The following is a 19,663-nucleotide window of genomic DNA, read 5'->3' as shown; positions in this document are numbered from 1 at the left end:
AAGTTGAATAAAACATTCATGTCCAAAAATCAAAGCAAACCCACCCCTCCCAAAAAATAAAAGAAGTGCGTAGCTATAAGAACGCAGGCACAAACTGTTAACGTTTGTTCTCTAGCCCTGCCCACTGAGACACACAGGCTGAGGGAAGGCGGTGGCCCCCTGTACAGAGCCAGGCAGCGCGCCCCCACGATGAAGAGACGTCCCCCCTGACTAAGCCCCGCCTTCCCTCCCCACCCCAGGTTGTCGCCCTGCCAGTGTGGAGTGTTCAAGCCACATGTTGGCGTACTTGGTGTTTCCTTTGGTCTTGATGCTCCTGAGCTTTCTGCATATTACTGCACAGTTGAGACTAAGAAGCATTAAAAGGTTCAGTTAGGAAAGGACCTGAACCTTAGTGACATTTTTACCCATTACAAAACATACTCCAAACAGACACGCCTGAAAAGCCACCCCTAAGTACAGAAATCCCTGCATGTTCCCCAGGCTGCCCTCCACGGTAATAGGTCCATCCCAACCACATCGGTCCTTCTGCAGTGACAAGCTTCAAGTTGTCTGCCTGCTCCCTTTCCTTCATCTATCTATCCGTCATCCATCCATCATCCATCCATCATCCATCCATCCATCCATTTATCCATCTATCCTCCCTCCCTCCCTCCATACCCCCATATTCACCAGGCACTTTGTTGGGGTAGGAACCTGGTAAGTGTAGGGATTCAGAGGTGGTGTCCTTGCTGGCCTTGTGAGGAAGGGAGCTGTGCCCAGCTGAAAGGGCGGGTGAGCATTAGTGTTGTGACCTGTGTGTCGACAGACAAGCTGTGTGCCCGATTGGGAGGGAGGCCATTCGGTGTAGTTCCTCAAACACCTGGGCTTTGGCCTGGGCAGTGGGAGTGGTCTCAGGAGCATGAAACAAGGGAGTAGCTTTTTTGCTAAGGTAATGTCAGAGTCCCTCTGGTTTTCTCGGGGTGAAGAGGGGGAGCGCACAGACAGGGAGATGAGCTAACAACCTCCCGTGACCCAGCAGACAACCCCGGCTACCCCGGTGTTTGTGAAGGTGCTTCAAAGTGCAAGCGAGGGACCCTGACTTCTGGGGATGGAGGGAACTGGGGACGACTTCTGGTATCTGGTGTGAGGGGCGGGTGGGGTCATAGAGGCTGGTGAGCAGGTTGGGGAGAGAACGGCAAGAACCGGCCAGGCTGAGGTGCCAGTACCGGTCGGTGTAGCTGCTGTATTGTTGTACCTGGAAGGGCGGCGGGGTTGAGGGTGCTGGAGAACGTGATTCTGGACTTAGCAGCTTCCTGGGCGTAGGTGGGATGTGACCAGGCACACATGGGAGCGTTCGAGTTGAGGAACTAGCAGAAGATGTAGGAGAATCTGAGCTCTAGGGAAGGAGCCCACGTGCACTGAGGGGGTTTGGGGAGGACGGAAAGTTTGAAGGAAGAGAACCTCGTCTATAGCTTCTGTTGCTGGGGCTGGGTCAGGAGCAAGAGAAAGGCTAGGGGTTGCAGCAATAGAAGTCATTGGTGACCTCGGGGGCAGTGTCCTTGTGGCGACCAGAAGCAGGTGTAGCCTCGAGCCTGGGACTGGTGGCCAAGCACAGAGGGCAGGCTCCTCCTTGGAGGGACCTATACCCAGGGCGGGTCTCTTGTTTTCTTAAAGAATTGATCTGATGGCGCACACACAGACGGAAAAGTTCTAGTGGGGAAGGAAGACATTAAAATAGAGGGAGATGTTTTTTATAAGCAGCTTCTCAGAGAAGGTAAAGGGGGAATGAGCCCAGGTGAGGGACGCTTCCTGAGGGGCCTCACGTCCAGGTGTCTCAGCCATGGTGACGGGAGCCTTTTCTGAGCAAGTGCCCGCCCGTTCAGCCTGCTGTCACTGGCGAGGGCTGTGCCCCTCTCATCACCCTGACTCTTCACGGTCATTTTTAACGTAGCTCTGTCCCTTTCTCAGCCCTGCTGCATGGAGCCTGCGTTCCAGAGAAGCAGCTTGCTCTCCTCCTCCGGCCAGTACCGGCCTCGCCCTCCGTCCCTCCCCTACACCGTCGCCTCCCAGTGCAGTTGTGTTCACCCGGTCCAACCGGGCTCCAGACTCCTACCCAAAGCCCCAAAGGAATGCACTGGAATGTCCTCTGCACTTCCATATTACCCTCTGGCCACCGTGTCCCATTTAACACACTGTACCTTGCTCAGGGTATGAAGGGTTCATGATAAATGATGAACTGGCTGACACACCGTTTCCTGATGTCCCCACTGCCCACGGTGTCTGGAAGAATGCCATCACTGGTGTGTGTGGGGACAGTGTCCACGCCCTCAGAGCCGTAGAGGCTGATGAGAAGCGGAGGCAGTAATGAAGGTGCCGGGGTCCCTTTTCCTCCAGCAGGAGGATCCAACGAGCCCAGTTTTGACCGTCCCGCTGATGTGTAGTTGTGATTTGGTTGGGACTCACTGCATGTTTTGCCTGCTTTTGCACGTCGGTGAGTAGCCTGACGTCATGATACGTAACACGGCTGTCTGTTGCTTTGTTTCAGGGGATCGTGGGCAATCTGGCCAGCGGCAAGTCGGCGCTGGTGCACCGCTACCTGACCGGCACGTACGTCCAGGAAGAGTCTCCCGAAGGTACGCCGGGGGGCGGGCAGCCTCGGGCCTTAGCATTTCAGATTTGTTCTGTAGCCTATTCTAAATCGTTACTGTGATGTGTCACATGTCTAAGTACTAAACTACCAGGCCGTAGAAATCCTAAGGGATAGTGTTTCCTGCGTAGTGTTTTAGCCGACCGATTATATGCCATGTGCCTTTGGGAGCAGCAGTAGAACCATGAAAAGAGGTTGAACTTAGTTCTTCCCCGATAGTTCTGTCCTGTCAAATGTTAATCTAGTGTTAGTCCTTTAAATACGGCTCAGACGTTGATCTCGATATTGAGTTTATACCTAATGTATGTCCTCTGACTCAGTCATACACACGAGCCTTTCAGATCACGACCACTCTATGCTTGAGTATGTTTCCCCTTATATTGGATTATAAACATTTAATAATCATTTTGCGTGAGAAGACATTTCGTGTGCCATTAGGCTTCCACTTCTTCAGTTAACATATCCATAATGTTGTGTTTTTTTTTTTCGCTTTAAGTAAAATTATGATAGTAATTCCCATGTAGCCCCCCGTGTTCCCTAATCCAGGTATAGTTCACATGCAATTTTTCTAAATTATATTTTCTCTCCGTATAACCTTTCAAAATCCAACTCTGAGACACTGAATTTCTGGTTCCTTCTTTTTCTTACTGGCTGTTCCATTCTTTGCAGATATGGATGCAGGTAACTATACATTTGCTTCATGGCAGCGCTTGTCTTGTTTGAAGAGAAGAGGCACAGCTTCGTACTGTACTGTCGTTCCTTCCCTCGGTGTTCTGTGTCTCATCCTCTTTTGTTTCATTTTATCTTTTTTTGTGAGTTAAACATTTCACCCTGTTGTGTCCCTTAGACGTGTTTTTAGAAGTAGTCCTAAGTAGCTTCCTGTGTTTCCTGTAACACCTGTTCTAGTGTTTAACTTTTGTCCCGGATACTGTGGAACCGTTCAGAAAAGTACAGAGGGATGGAATTCTGTGGCATCTTTGCTTAGGCTCTGCCGTGAATTTGCAGATGTTTTCACACAGATAAGAGCCTCGTGGTGGTCACATCAGGGAGAGGCCTACTCTTTGCATTACCCATCCTGAGAGGGCAACCTTGGAAGATCAGAGGTGAACCCAAAGGCTTGAGTGTGGGATTCAACGAGCTAGCACCTGGCTGTCCGATGGAAAGTGTGTACAGGTGCTAGGAAGTTGTGTGGTTTAGACAGGTGAGGAAGGTGAGGAAGTGAAGAGTCGCTCTAACTTCTTTCCTGGGATCTGTACCTGGGCCATGCTGGTGTGTTTGTCCCTTTGTGTCTGAGCCTGGCTTTTAGCCAGAGTCATTTTGATTTCCCTAGAGGGTCCTTGAGAGATTTTTTCCTTGGGTTTTCTACTGATTCCTCGGAACAAGCTATTGTATAGCTTGATGCCATGAGCTGTTGAGGACCTGGGTAACCTGACGGCAGGGGAAGTGATCGATCACCTCTTCCAGTAATCTGCCTGCGTCCTTCCCCCACCCCCGCTGGACTTTCCAATTCCAGTTGGGCCCTGAGGTTCTGTGGTCTGGGCCCCAGATTTTGTCACAAGGCTCTGGCTTTTCTCATGTTTGGTTCCTCTGTGTGGTGTGGTCGGTGTGGGATTCGCTGGTTGTCTCACTCAGGGGTACCTCTCCCTCCTTCTCTAGTGCCATCTGCCATTTTCCCTTTGCGTCTTCAGTTTGTCCCATCGCATTTGGACCTGACTGTGATGTCTTTGCCACCGGCCTTATATTTTGATTAGCATGAAGGCATTTCTCTTGAATGTTCGTTCATACAACAGCGTAAAAATTACACCCTATGGGGGACCTAAACTGTGGTCTCTTAATAGCCCAGCTTCTCTGCTTTTTCAAGTAACCCATTTTACTCCACCAAATTTTGTGGTATCGCATTATAGTTTTAAAAATTTGTGATTTTTTTTTTTTTTTTTTTTTTTTTTTTTTTTTTTTAGTGCAGAAAAGCCAACGCAAGTACCTGTAGGGGCCTCCCGCCTTTATCTGCAGAGTGGAGACCTGTCCTCCCTCTGTGGGTCTGTCCCACGGCCTCCTGGGTCAGGGGAATGGCTGTTCAGTCTTTTGTCTCAACCTCAGGAGCTCAGCTGGCCACCTGTCCTCTTCCCGATTGACTGCAGGTCAAGGGGACTGGGTGCCGGGAGCTCAGAGCGGCACCCCACCCAGGTGCCTCCCATGGGCTCCGGGTGCTAAAAGAACCGTGAATACAGGTACTGCCGTGTACCTGGAAGCCCATCAGCCCCTCGAATCCCTGTTTCCTGCGGCCGGCAACCCATGCCTGCCTAGAACGGGCAGGTGTCCACGTCTTAAGGAGAGCAGGGAACTGACTCCCACATCCCGTCTCAAAACGCCAGTAGGGAGGCATCGTCGTTGGTTGTTTATGAAAGAAAAGGAATTTACAGCATGATTGCTCGCTGTCTTGCTGTGCTGAAGTGTTTTCTCACGGTCAGGGAGCCTATAGCAGCAAGTGATTTCCATTCTTGTCGAATGTGTTAATGCCAGTCGCCTACATGTGCTTTATCGAGAAGCTTTACATACAGAATGCTCTGGAGTTAAGTTTACGCTCTGTGTGGTGGCCCAGGTTTATGGAGAGCGTGGGGCAGCGGGACTCCTCTGCTGGTCGTGCAGGCAGGACATGAAGCCATGATTGCACAACCCCCCATTACTGTGTAGACAGAAGGTCAGCTTAGACCACAGGTGACGGAAGCCTTGTGGGTGCCAGGCCGAGGGGATTGGGCTTTGAGTGAGCTGTGAAGCCTTCCCATTTCTTGGTGTTACTACTTTCTAATTTTTCCTCCTCTCCTCTTAACAACTGCCGGAGTGATCGGCTGCCTCTGGCTCCAGGTGGGCAGGCACTTTCAGTGAGAGGCATGTTGCCGCTGGCGTGGCTGTGTGATCGCCCGCCACACCGCTCCCTGGAGCTCCCTGCTCTCCTCATGTCTGTATACGGTGGGTCTTTTGACTTAGTTAATGTGTAAATACCCCTCAGCCTTCCTCTGACTCGTGGCAGGGATCTTTAGATTGCTGGGAGGGTTAAGGTGGCAAGGGACTTCCTGTGTCCAGAAGAGTTCATTCTCATTGCCGCCCCCCCACCCCCCGAGCCCCCGACCCCCGGTAGAAAACTCTGATGCAGGATGGTCTCCCCGCCTTCACCTGAGCTCACTTTCCATCAGATGGGCTTTAGCTGGATCTTAGAGGATAACATTTGTTGTGTTTTAATGGTGTGATACATTTTGGTTGATATTCTTATAGTAAAAAGAGCTGACTCACACAATTTAGATAATTTTAAAGATGCAGTTTAAATGAGGGATGGGTGTAAATATTCCATGTGTTTTTAATGAGTGAACTAACAATGCAGAAGTGGGTAACTCAGCAGGGAGCCTGTGATGCAATGAAAGGGATCCAAAGAGTAAGATTCTTGTACCGGCAAATACCCTCTCCAGGAAGTGAGTGAGAGAGGGATGTATATGCATTTTCAGTCGTAGGGTTGCAGTAACAAAGTGCCACAAACTTGGTGGCTTATAACAACAGATGGATTCTCAGCCCTGGAGGCCAGAAGTTGGTCAGGGTGGTGACAGGGCTGTTCCGTGCCTCTTCTCGCTGCTGGTGGTGACTGGACCCCAGCGTCCCTCCAGCCTCTGACTATGTCCTCCCTGAAGGACACATAAACCTCCTTGGCCTTCTCCTGTGCCTGTGTCCAGAGTTCCCTCTCCTCACGAGGGCACCGGTCACTGGGTTAGGGCTCACCCTGCTCCAGTGTGACCTCATTTTAACTTGATTGTATCTGCAAAGACCCTGTTTCCAAACGAGGCCACCTCAGGTACTGGCGGTTCCGACTGGAACGTGTCTTTTGTGGGATAGAATCCAGCCCACAGCAGTGCGTACAGGATTCACACACGGTGTTGAATCAGAAGCTGTACTCAGAACTGGTGAAGGTGTCCCGTTACTTCTGGTGACAAGAGTGCAATGGGCTGCCCCAGACCTCTCTGTGATGTTAACGGCCGATATTCGAGAACTTCACAGAGATGAATTGGTTTACATGTGACCTTCACAGGTCTGATGGGAATTTCACAGCTGTCACTTAGTCTCAGTGAAGAGAATCAGATGAAAATGACTGGTTGGCCTTCAGTGTCCCGTTAATGGCTGTTAATTAGAATTGTGAGTGACGTTTGGGGTATAATTTGAGTTTCTACCTCATGTGTTTAGGGTCTTAATAGTCACTGTATCCCATCACATCCTGTGTGACCGCCACTCAATTTTTAACTCTCTCCCTTCAGAAAAAGGAGAGAGAAGCAGGCCACCCAGTATTATGTGAGAATTTGAAACAAGGACCTGCCCTGAGACACGTCACCCCCTGCGGGCCAGGGTTTATGTGTCCTTCAGGGAGGTTCGAGTCATTGCTTGAAACCTCGTCCCTGTGACATTGCTCTCTGCTGTTCCTCTCCTCCCGTGGGCCATGCTGAGCTGTGCAGAGCAGCTCGCAGGAAAGGACCTTGGGCCCAGAAAAGCCAAAACCCAGCGGGTGCCTTCCTGTTGGCAGTAACGGGCAAGGAACCACTTGCTCTCTGAGACGAACCTGAACCGTCTCGTGCAATGAGCGGAAGATTGTAAGGTTGCTGGTAACAAACGTAGAAATGTCCAGAGATCTTCCTTCCTGTGATTATAAAACTAACTGCTCTTAGCTAATTTTTTAAGGAACTTGAGGCTTCTGAATAAGGTGAAAGTGCCTGGATAAAGTCATGCTGTCTGAGAGCCTCTTTCATTCAAATTGGGAGCAAACCCTCGCCCGGGTGTGGAAGGGGTGGAAGCAGGGCAGGCCCCTGCCTCCCAGGGAGCAAGGGTCAGCGGTGTCATCACCTGCTGCGGCCACAGGAAGGGCTCTGCTGAGAAGGGCCCTCGCCCGTGTGACTTAGGAGCCACTGACTGTGACATTCCTGGGTCCTCGTGAGCTGAAGTCCTCAGGGACTCATTCCTAGGTGGATGAACCCTCAGCCTCTCGTAGGCTTTTAATCCGCTCACATTTGTGGGCAGAGAGCTCTCCGGCCATGGCAGCCCTGAACCTGTGTAGGCCGGCAGCCAGCCAGTGTCTGGCCGAGAGCCTGGGAGTGGGGGACGTGCCGCCTCTCACCTGCAGGAGGCTGGCACCGTCATCCCGGCAGTGACGTGAGAGCCGTCCCTGTGCTTTCCCGTTACTCCCTGTGACTGAACATGTGTGGCCACAACCGGGAGCTTCCCACCGCAGACTCTCCGCTCCTCCTCCCCAAATGGAGAGCATGGATTGACTGCTAGGAGTTTTGGCCCTGCCTCCCTGGACAGGTACAACAAGTGAAGATAGGCCGACGAGCACAGGCGGAGAATTAAAGGTGGATCTTCCAGTAGGAGTTGGTTGGAGGAGAGGGAGAGGAAGCCAGTGTCCTCCCAGGTGGGAATTTCTCCTTTTGGAATCGTCTGAAACAGATAAGGGATATGGAAGAAACTGGAATGTCTCCTAATTAGGAAAAGTTCCAGGAGAAACTGTTAGATACTAAGAGTGATTATAACTATTAGGTAAGGAAAGAGAAAATGGTTGAGATAATAAGGCTGACAGTTCATATTACTGAGGATAGGAAATTAGACTCTTTGAACGTAAGTAATAGGAAATTCCAAAATGTGCTTTTGTTTTGTGTCTGAGTAGTAGGAAAGGATACTGGGTGTGTTCCAGCTCTTAAATTTCCGGAGTCTTGTTTCTGGGGTTATATCAGATACATGGAGTTTGGTAAAGACCTGGAGCTTTCCTCAGAAGGAGTGAACAGGTCCCCATTCCAGGGAGAGACCTGGAAATGCATGGCGTGTTCCGTAATGATGGATGGTGTGGAAGGTGCAGTGGTTTCAGGCTTGGAGGCCGGCAATGACAAGATGAAGCAAGGGGGTGCATGGGGAGCTGGGGCGTCTTGCCAAGCGGAGCCTGGCATGTGGGGCTTCAGGGCTGGAGGGGCCGCCTCCCCCACACCATGGCCCCAGTCCCCATCCTGCCTGGACTCTTGAGGGTCCCCAAGAAGTACCTTGTGGGGACAGAGCCAGGAGTGCAGTTTCCAGGCTCTCGCCCTCACGTGCAAAGGTGCTGGCTCAGGTAGTAAGTGGCCATCAACTGTGATTGGATGGCCATCAGCTGTGGCTAGTTGGCCGTCAGCTGTAACCAGTGACCCATTGGCCACTAATATAACTGCTGTGGCTACGCTAGCAGCAAATGGGGGCTGGCAGGAAGATGGTGGCTGGCAAACGCGGATTGCAGTTAGGACAGCGGGTTGCAGGTTGTGTGGCTCCAGCCTCCAGTGAGACTATAGTGGTGTGACTCCCCTACCTATGGCTCCGTGGGTGTTCCTTTTTGGCCTCACCATGTCCTGTGTTCTTGTGCGGGGAGCGGGAGCAGAGAGCCCGCCTGCCACCCCGCATGGCATACCTTCTGGAAGCTTCGAGCCCAGGAACATTGAAACTTGGGCTTCTGTCGTGCGGGGTGGCCTGCGAGGTCTCTGCTCCTGCTCTCCACACAAGAATGCAGGACATGGTGAGGCCAAAAAGGAACACCCACGGAGCCATAGGTAGGGGAGTCATACCACTATAGTCCCACTGGCGGCTGGGTTGGAGACACAGGAAGCAGGAGCCACACTGTCCGCAACCCGCAATCCGCTGTGCTAACTGCAATCTGCGCTTCCTAGCTCAGTCACCATCTTCTTGCTAGCCCCCATTTTCTGCTAGTGTAGCCACGGCAGTTATATTATTGGCCAGTGGCTCACTGGTTACAACTGACGGCCAACTAGCCACAGCTGATGGCCATCCAATCACAGTTAATGGCCATTTACTACCCGAGTAAGCACCTTTCCATGTGAGGCCGAGAGCCTGGAAACTGCCCTCCTGGCTCTGTCCCCACACTTCCCAGCCTGTCTCAGCAGCTCACTGCTCTTGTAATCTTGGGCAGGTTGCCATCCTCCTGAACTTCAGCTTATTCTTCTCTGCTTCACAATTGGTGCAGGGCCCGTAGAAGGGTGTGGAAGCCTAAGCCTCTGCGTTAACCCCTGGCTCAGTGACTCACACCTGGGAGCCGTGGGTTCCTGCTCCTTTGCCTTCCTGCGCCAGGTGGTCAGCCCAGCCCGCTCAGCTGTTCCCAGGAGTGACGTCTGGTCCTCGCATCCTGCTCTCTGGTCAGGCTCCAGCTCTTCTGTTCCTTGATCACGCCCAGGCCAGGCTGTGCAGTGCCTAAGGCCTTCCCTCACCAGTGCTCTCACTTGGAGCTCAGAGGCGGTGTCATCGAAACTAGAGTCCTGTGCGAGTGGCCTGGGACCCAATGATGTGATTTGGAAACTAGAGAAAAGAGGAGAATTGAAAGTGGGCTGACCACCCCGCTCAGGTTTTTCCGCATTGGGCTGAGTTCTGTGAGGTCTTTCTCACACGTGGGGGGTGGGAGTGCTGTGTGGACGCACATCAGGAGCTTCTCTGGTGGTAGGAACAGGCTCCATGCATGGTGACAATTCCAGTGGGTGGGCCAGCAGGTGACCACGCCTTGTCCTGCCGGCGTTCTGAGTCTCACTGCTGTCCTCCCTGGTTGAATGGCCCTGGGGTTTCCACTGTGGACTTGCCCTGCCTGTTCCTAGCTGCCAGTGTCACGTGCTGGTGGGCAGTGCTGGAGGTCACGTCTGCTGGCTGTCAGGTCAGCTGGCTGTCCCTCCGTTAGTCTTGCCTTTTCCCTGCAGGCCTCGGCCTGGAATGGCTTTCTAACAGATGCATCTGTCTCAGGCAGTAAGTGTGTTCTCAGGAGCACATGTCTCTTAAATATTTTTTTAATGAATGTTTACTTCGTTTCTTAGAAACAGACCATGTGGTAAACTTTACTTGGGCCCATTTTCTGGGACACATGAAATGCATTTAAGCTGTCAGTTCCAGAAACCCTTTCCAAATCAAATAAAAAAAAAAGTTTGTCAGCTACCACTGCTCAGCAGATGTTAGGGCTTATTTCTAAACACGTTCATGGGTGCTGTTTAATGTTCCAATGGAAAAAAAATTTGTAAACTCTAATAAAATTTGAGTAGTTTTGAAATCCAGCCATTTAAATTTTTCAACATAATTTTACTGTTACTTGCAACCAAATGATTATACATATGTGATAATTTTTTTTTAATGAGTATTATCTGGAAGCCTCATATTGGGAGCCTACCGGTAGGTTGGTTTAATAGATAAAACAGACATCATTTCGGCCATCTTCTCTGATTATTTCAGACACTAAGCCAGTGTCTAACCATGGAAATGTCATTAACCCATCTCAGGTAGTCATGTCGATAACAGTGAGCGAAGTCTGCCGTCCTCACACGGCAGCCGTGGAGGAACAGGTGGTACTGTCTACACAAGGTAAAGTACTGAAATATTACCAGCACTCCCAAGGAAAAAAAGAGAAGCACGCCGTACCTTATTTTGAACCAGAAAAAGAAAGCTGTAAAATTCGAATAAGGAGGTTGTCATGTTATTGGCATTGATGAAATTGGCAGTACAAAATGTGTTTTTGAGTTGGTTGGAACTCAGAACACATATTCGTCCCATATTGTTCTAATTAAGTTGACAAGAAACCGCGGACCCACTGCGCCCTGGGCACTGGGCCTGCGGTCGGGCGTGCATTCCAGAGAGAGGAGGCTGCTGGGTACATAACTCTAATTCATGGTAGTGATTTACACCTGGCCAAGTGAGAATCTCAGCGCTCGGAAGAGGACGTGCTGGTCTCTGCTGGGAAGCGTCTCCAGGTCCCCGCGGCAGCCCACAGATGCTCGCTGATGTCATTTGACTCACAGAGCCCCCAAAATAGCATATGCGTGCTGTAGGCACCACTGCTTCCCTGACACCTCGTGACACTGAAAGTTGTTTCAAAAGCCATGTCTTTCATCGGAAGAAGGAGACGAGGGTCTAGCACGTTTCACATCTGCAATTACCACATCATTTTTCCTAGAGAAATTGTTAACTCCTAAGGTGTGTTTTAAAACTTGAAATGCTTGACCTTTTTATTGCAAGTTAGAAAATCGCCATTGGCTCTGTCACAGCTGGGTCACCATCGGGCGTTGACCCCTTGGCCCATGGCTGCTCCTCCCCACGACCTTTGGCCTTGACGGTGCCATCTTGTGGCAGCCAGCCCCAGTCCAGAGACCCAGATGGCAGCCGGCCAGACCCCCGCTCACCCGGGCAGCGGCTGGCTCTGATCTGATCTGGGTCAGTGTTCATTGTAAGACGAGCCTTTCTTGGTTGGAAGGGATCGAGGACTTACTTAAATGAGCGTAACTAGAAAAGAGGGGTTTCATTAACTCGCATCCTGGGCGCAGCTAAGGGGATGGATTTCGCTGTGGAAAGACCCGAATCTGCTGGTCTGTGCACACTCAGGAGGACACTGCCTCTCCCACTTCCTGCCCTGCTGGGCGTCGTGCTCTCAGCTAGGTCTCCCTGCCTGGTGGCAAGCACTTGCCACCTGGTCCTTAGTGCTCACAGGACACGGGGAGGAAGAACTGAAGGTTTTTCCCAGCTCCAGCCTCACTGACGGCTCTGACTGGCACCTCTTGAGTCCCGCACTTTTCCTGCATCTTCACCAGTAGGGGGCTTTCTGATTAGATGTCTTTCCCGATTCACGGGTCTGTTAGACCCAGTCTGTCTTGCAAGACCCTGGTGGCCTTGAAGACGTGATGGGTGCTGTTGGAACTCACCCCACTGTGACCTCTGGCAAATCTCTCACTGGGTGGACCTCGGCTTTTCAGAAAGTTTTTCCTTCTTGATCTTCAAGGACAGAAGACGTCCTCTTTGGTCCTTGTGCGCTGTTTGGATCTTAAAGCATCAGCTCACAGCATCATTTCTCTGCATCCCCTTCCCACCGTCGTCTTTATTCACCACCTCTGGTTCCCTCTCAGTCTGTCTTCTGGTCCCAGGACCACGCAGACACTCATAACCGGCTTTTAACTAAGGCGATCCGACGTGAGGGGGAGAGGTTTTCCGTGGAAGGCAGTACAGAGAGGAGGGAGCAGTGGGTAAGGGTCCGCCTCGGGCGAGCTCCGGAGATGAGAGGGAGGAGGCGGGGGTGGGAGCTCCCCAAGCACCACGGTGTGGGTCAGGATGGAGAGGTTCACACGGCACAGGAGGCTTGGTATTGATGCCAACACGCAGACCACACATTCCCGCTGTGGCCGGTAGGAGATGAACTTAACCTGCTGTGTGAAGAAAGTGCTACATCCTGTAAGATCGAGCTCGACCTCAGTACTCTAAGTGCAAACTTTATTTGGGGTCACGGCAAACTCCCAGGGCCAGGTCATGGAGGGAAGGGCGGTCAAGGTTCAAACACCAGCAGCAAAATAAGACGGAAAATTGCATAAAGGAGAAGTGGTATGATGGAAGTGCCCCCCGTTCTCCCTCCGCGTCACGTGTTCTGTAGGAGTCGGGTCCCGCCAGCCTGAGAGCTGAGGCACCGGTGGGAGCAGGCGTGAGGTCTGGGATGGGGACAGACTGTGTGTGCACGCACACCTGTCCGTACACATGCGGCACAGACGGCTGTTAGTTATCTACACGAGAGGACAGTTTCGTGTGATTCAAATGCATTGACCTCATGAATTCGGGGATGGTTGACCCAGGCCAGAAGAGTCAGCTCACAGTGCAGTCTTCTGTCCATTGTAGGTGGCTTCCTGCAGGCCCCGTGCTGGGAAGGATTCTGAGGCAGGATCTCGGTTCCCGCACATCCCTTGTGTGTGGGATGGGTGACACCTGCTCTGCGTCTGGAAGCTGCTGGTGTTCTGTTCACACCACCCTGAGGGCAGCACCTGTACCCCGCCATTGTTACCCTTTTTTCAGCCCCATTTCTTACTGTTTTGCTTATTTTAAAAACAGCGCCACCACAAACAAAAGAAGAACCAGCCCTTGTGCCGTTGGGGGATTTGAATGGGCGAGGTGTGTAGAAAGTGTGGAGTGTGTGTGGGAGGGAGATTGGGGGGGACTGGTAACAGAAACCAGGTCACAGCATGTCTTCACCTCTGTACACGAACACGAGGGGACCAGCGTTTAGGTGAATGAGGAAGGGAGGTTTGGAGCCTGGTCAGGAAGGAGGAATGTGTGTGGGGCCTGTCCAGACCCAGGTGTGGTGTCACTGCACAATCTGAGTGGATCAGGCTGGCTGGCGTGTGCGTCCTCCATCAGGGCCCACGGGCGGGGACCGCAGCCTCCGTGGGGAATGGCTGACAGAAGGATTCTGAAGGGAGTCAGGGCCGCCGCACCTCTGGGCTCCTGCCAGGTCATTCCACGAGTGCTGGCTTTGGAGACGGACACCAGAGGACAAGTGGGAAGAGCCCTCACACCCTCTGGGTGTTGGAACTAACTCGCATCCTGGTGGGAACCCGCCCACCACTGAAGCGTCCTCAGCCCCACGAGGAGTGGTGCTGCTTGTTAGGTCTGAGAAACTCCAAGGCATGGCGTGTTCAGGGCCATAGGCCCTGGCACCTCCTTCCACTTGGGTGGGAGCCTGGCGGTGCACAGGTGGCAGATGCAAGCTGAGCTGCTTCTAAGATGTTCCAGATGCAGGAGCTCCTGGGCCTTGCAGGGTCGGATTCTGCCTGACAGGCAGTGATACACGTACGTGCACACACTCACACGCGTACATGGGAGGACGCCCTGGGCAGTCCTGTCTCCAGCTCACACTGGATGCCAGGCTTTGTTCCAGGGCTTGGTGGTGCCCCGCTCAGAGGGTGCCAGTTCTCCAGGGTGTTCTTGGGAACCAAAGTCTTCTCTAGGATGGAGACAGAAACCTGGAGACAAAACTTGCTGAACTCCCATTAAAGGACTTACACTGTTTCCATAGGAATGTAACAGAGTCCCCCGACAGAAAGTGGACAGTGACAGGCCAAACAGTCTGCTTGCATCAGCCAGAGAAATGTCAAAGGGGGCACTGCCTGTCCCACTGGGATGTCCCCTGCCTGGGCTGTTACTGCCCAGGAGCGAAGAAGGGTTGTTGGCATTTCTAAAGGTTTGTAAAAACAAACAAAAACCCAACAGAAACAAAGAAGAATGCGGCCCCCAGTGTCCAGCTGGCCCTTTACAGAGATGGTTGGCTGACCCCACCTCTGCAGCCTGTGAAAACAGCATGGAGGGCTAAGATGCGAAGGATTTCTTGGTTTCTCCATATGGTCAATTCTACCAGCAACACCCTTTTCCAGTTTCTTGAAACAAACACCTGATTTATATTTAGAGATTTTGTGTGAACGATTTCTAGGCAGTACTTTCTCGTGTTCGGTTCTAAAATTGCACGCACGAGAATAGTTTACATGACAAATTTTTTTTTTAATAAAAAGTTATTTTCACACGGGAAACACTAGCTTAGAACAGTAACATGTGAGGGACCCAGAAACCATTTGCCCGAGTGTTGGTAGCTGGATAACCCTCCCTCCAGCTTCTGTGTGGTGCTCACCTGCTCACTCCCACACGTTTGCACACTCCTGCCCGTGAGTGTACATCTCAGGCCACAGGGGGGAGTGTGACTTGCCAGGAAGCCTTGTTTAAATATTCGAGGTGAGGAGGGAAGCTCTTCCTCCCGAATCTGCAGCGCTCCTTGTAATTGTACTTTTTTTTAGTGCTTAAAATAAATGTGCAGAATACTAAAAATAAAACCAACAAGTAACCTTAGGTACATTTTCTCCCAGAGAAACAACTATGCGTGACTAAATATTGTTATTAATTTACCACCCAAGCTATTTCCAGATAGTAGTAGATGCTGGAACATCCAAGTACAAACTCAGCAGTGGGTGTTGGAATATTTCCAGTAAACAGCTTGCTTCTCTGGCTGTAAATTAGATTTTCTTGGGGGAGGCCATTATTATATGACTATTTTCTCCTTCTGAGTGGTGATTGAAACCCAGCCCCCACGGCCCCGTCCTCTCAGGGTTGCAGGGCACAGGCTGCGTCTGCGCATGGTGCCAGCCCCTGGTCCCCCGCCCAGCCAGCTCGCCTTATCAGCTTCCTTTTCTGTCCACTGCCCTTGACAATAATAAGCTCCATGAGGGCAGAGGTTCTGTCATGTTCATTCTGTTGGTGGCACCAGCGCTGTGCTTGGCACATAAGGGGACTTGCTACCATGTTTCCCCGAAAATAAGACCTAGCCGGACCATCAGCTGTAATGCGTCTTTTGGAGCAACAATTAATATAAGACCCAGTCTTAGGTAAGACCTGGTATTATATTATTTTATATCCGGTCTTAAAAAGACCGGGTCTTCTATTAAAATAAGACCGGGTCTTATATTAATTTTTGCTCCAAAAGAAGCATTAGAGCTGATGGTCTGGCTAGGTCTTATTTTCAGGGGAACACAGTAAATACTGGTTGAGCAGTGGTTCAGAAGCCCAAGATTTTATTGGGAGGTAACACGGGGAAATTGGCAGTGAGGCCCTTACAGTTGAAGAAAAGGAAGAAGGCACATGGGAATACTCGTACAAATACTAGTGAGAATCAAAGTGTGTCATTAGTTGGGTATAAATTCCCTTGGGTTATCTCTTACCACTCGCTTGCACGGGGGCCCCGCTCTGAGCCCGGATGCATGTGCACCTGGGTAGATAGTGGGGCTCTGCTACAGGGGGCGTCCCTGTATTGTCTTCCTGGGGCACCCTGCGCAGCTCGGCCACGACTTGCTATTTCATAAGCTGCTCTGACTTGGAGAGAAGGAAGTGTTATCCTGAATCTTCTAGAGAACGTGGAATTAAGACAAAGTATTGGGACAAGCCTGGAGATGTGGGCCTGAGGTTGACCCTTGGAAAGGCCGTTGAGTTGTGGAGGAAAGTACTGAGCTGTGTGGAGGGCAGTGGGTTAGTTTTGTGGGCGTTTGGTTCTAACTTCCAAACACTGCTTCGCAGGAAAGTCTGAGTGTGTGGAGCCTGGACCGCGTAGTGGGTCTGGGGGCTCCGAGCCCAAGGCCAAGTACCTGAGATTCTGCAGCCTTTGCCACGGGCATCATTTTGTCGGGGGTAAGGTTAGTTGACTGCAATTCTAGTGTTTTTTTCTAGGGGGGTGCTAATAAAACTTAGGAAAGTGAAAGTAGATGCTGATGACTAAAGACTGGCCGGGTAAACCAGCTTGCATACCTGGCCAGAGTTCTGTCTTTATTTTAGTCTTTAAATGACATTACGTGGAGGAGAGCGCTCTTGATAGGTTTTATGTGTTAAACTGCTCATTTTACTACTCGATTTATTATTATTCTATATAACTGTTGAACTGTCATGCTGAGATGTAAGGAAATTGAATGTAACTATTGGTAAACAAACCACTTCCTCAAATATTAGTTTCCAGCTTCTTTTTGAGCAGCGATATCATATTTGTAAAGACGGTTTATGTAGGTCCCTGGAACATGACGGCATTTCATTCATAAAACTGGTACACCTTCTAGTTTGTAAATTTCTGACCCATTGCTTACCGAAGATGACATTGAAGCTGTTTCTGTGGGCACACAGTAGGGCCTTAGGGTCTCCAATTTCAGAGCTACATCTGCTGTTTCAGCCTGTTAATTTCGGTTTTGTTTGCTTGACGTCAAGAGTGCTTGAGCTACACAAGTTAGTGATGCTTTTAAAATAAATGCACAACCTGTTTTCAATTTCAAGATACTCTTCCAGTAACTAGTAGGTTGGTGCAAAGGTAATTGTGGTTTTTACAATTATTTTTAACCTTTTAAACCGCAGTTACTTTTGCGCCAACCTAATAGCTCCAACAGTGTCCAAGTAGTAAGAATAATGGGACTTTGAAAATTGCAAGTTGAATTCTTAAAAGCAGCTGCTCTCACTCTGCAAACAGTTTCAGATAGTAGTTCCCCTAAGGCTAAGTGGGGACCATTGAATGTGCTGTCGGGATCCTCGGTGTGCTTGATTTTGCTTCCCTGACTTGTGTCACACACAGAAAGCCACCACCACGCATGTGCCGGCTGGTCACTCCTGAGTAGGCGGGACATCGCAGGGTGCTTGTCTGCACAGTTTGTGGGGTTTTTAAAAGGCCAGTGCGAAGTGGTATGTTTCGCAGCGTTCCAGAAGGTGGGCTCTGTGTTTGCACGAGAGTGTACCTGACACGGCCCCGTCCGTGTGTTCTTGGTCTCTTTGTTGAGTGTATAACTTACTCTCCAGGGCAGGCTGGTTGGTTACTGCGATACAGTGTCAAAAACAGTTACACACGTGTAAGAACTGCTTAAATCAGCCATTTCCAGAATCCCTGGAGATGCGCCCCTTGGAAGCCCCTTTGCACCCCTGCTGTGTGGTGAGGTACACAGCCTTGGCTGGCATGCCCTTTGTCACCAGGGCCTCAGTTTGCTCATCATGAAAGTGATGAGAGTTTCTGTTACTGTTTCCTGGAATATCATGTTGATCAGCAGATTCAGATCTTTTCTGCATTTCAGGAAACTTCCGCTGTGTTTTTACCTCTGAATAGTCTTTTCGTTCTTGTGTGGGGGATTTGTTGTCAGGCATCCCATTTATCCTTTTGTTCCGTTCATTTGTCTGTCTTCCTGTCAATTAGCTTCTCTCTAAATACTTTATCTCTGTCTTTTCCATCTCATTGACTGTTTATTTCAAGCCACTCCTCAGTGTCAGAAACTCAGCTTTCAACAGTGTCTCTTCTGTTCCATTTTCACCTTGTATTCATTCCCTCCAAAATGTTCTGGGTTCGCAGTTCTAGAGGTTTCCATCTCATCTCACACTGTTGGCAAGTTCTCATCTCTGGAGTTCTTGTCTTTCTGAATGACTGTGCTTGAGTCTGGGAGGGGATCAATGGGAAGGGGTTTCCTTCTGCTTTTTGAGTTTTGTTTTCTTCTCCACCGGCTGTGTTTTCGCATGCTCCCTTCCTGCCACCGCCTCCTCATTTCCGCTTTTTTCCCTCTGGTGGTATCTTTGCATGATGTCCTTACCGTTTCTCCAGCTTTCTCCTCCTTGGGCACCTGCCCAGACCTTTGTCTGCTGAGACGGATGCTGTCTTGGCTTTGCCCTGGGACCCCGCATAGCTCGGGTCGGGTCACTCACACTGGCTGGGGCCACAGGCAGACCTTAGCAGCTGGCTCTGGCGAAGGCTTCTGTCTCACTGAGTCCCAGTCAGAAATGGGGTGGGGAGCTCCCCATCACCCGGTTTCCTGTCGCAGGAGAAAGCAGTGGAGGAGACACCCTAATCTTGAGTGTGCTGGACCAGATGGGACAGACCCCTCCGCCCACATTCACATTTGCCAGACCTCAGTCACCCATCGCCCGCAGGGAAGTGCTGGGGCCCCAGGACCTGAGGCTGGGTGCGCTTTTCCTGAATCCCAGCACCAAATGAGTCCATCGTGCCCTACCCCCCACCTGGTCCTCCGAGGGGTCACTTCTTCCAGTTCTTCCTCCAAACTTTGTTGTCTGCTAGGGGGCGTGGTCTTAGGAGCCCCTCTTCAGTCTTAAGACCAGTGTTTGAGATTTTTGTTATATGAAGCTATGCCCCTTTTCTTGGTGGATGGTGAATTTTCTTCCTTTTTGGTTTTTACTTTTCCCTTCGTTTTACTAGGAAAGGAGGAAAGGAAATTCAACTATTAGAGACATTCAAATCTGCTGTCTTAACCTGGAACTTGGACTTGTTTCCTCATCTTCCTTTTTTAGTTTTACTTGGATGAGGATGAAATGAAGCCGTCAGAGGTCCTGGCCGGTACATTGAGGCCTTACTTCATCCCCTTCTCAGCCCTGAATGTTTCACCCGTGGAAATACTCAGCAGTCACCAGTAGATCCTTACCGTTAGTACATTTTTATAGCAGTTACTTTATTTAAAAAAATAAAATTAAATTAATGTGTTTTTTTTAAATTGGCAGAGCAAATGAAATCTGATTCGGTTAAATTTTGTAAACTAACATGTTACAAATAAAACTTTTTTCCCAGTTTAAAAATAACATGTGGCCCAAAATTCCTTGTAAATGTCACAATACAAAAACTTCTTCAAACCCTCAATGTTAATAAGTTAGTGACCTCAGTATTTTTATCAACGTTAAAAGAGCAAAATT

At 50.4% G+C, this 19,663-nt stretch overlaps 1 protein-coding gene across 13 annotated transcripts in view; it reads left to right on the top strand.

The window, feature by feature from the left end:
* The window catches only part of AGAP1 (ArfGAP with GTPase domain, ankyrin repeat and PH domain 1), a 513,101-nt gene that overhangs the window by 179,178 nt on the left and 314,260 nt on the right, over nucleotides 1–19,663 (top strand). For 7 of the 13 annotated variants that reach the window (XM_033111678.1, XM_033111675.1, XM_033111671.1 and 4 more), the window contains exons 3-4: nucleotides 2,525–2,612; nucleotides 3,296–3,307. In XM_033111678.1, the coding sequence (XP_032967569.1) occupies nucleotides 2,525–2,612; nucleotides 3,296–3,307 (100 nt within the window). The remainder of the gene's footprint in view (nucleotides 1–2,524; nucleotides 2,613–3,295; nucleotides 3,308–19,663) is intronic. The other 6 variants (XM_033111679.1, XM_033111676.1, XM_033111680.1 and 3 more) reach the window with 1 other exon arrangement.

This window comes from Rhinolophus ferrumequinum, chromosome 8, assembly GCF_004115265.2.
Source record: "Rhinolophus ferrumequinum isolate MPI-CBG mRhiFer1 chromosome 8, mRhiFer1_v1.p, whole genome shotgun sequence".
NCBI lineage: Eukaryota > Metazoa > Chordata > Mammalia > Chiroptera > Rhinolophidae > Rhinolophus > Rhinolophus ferrumequinum.
Note: the sequence above shows the minus strand (reverse complement) of the source record. Positions and strands in the feature narration are given on the sequence as shown.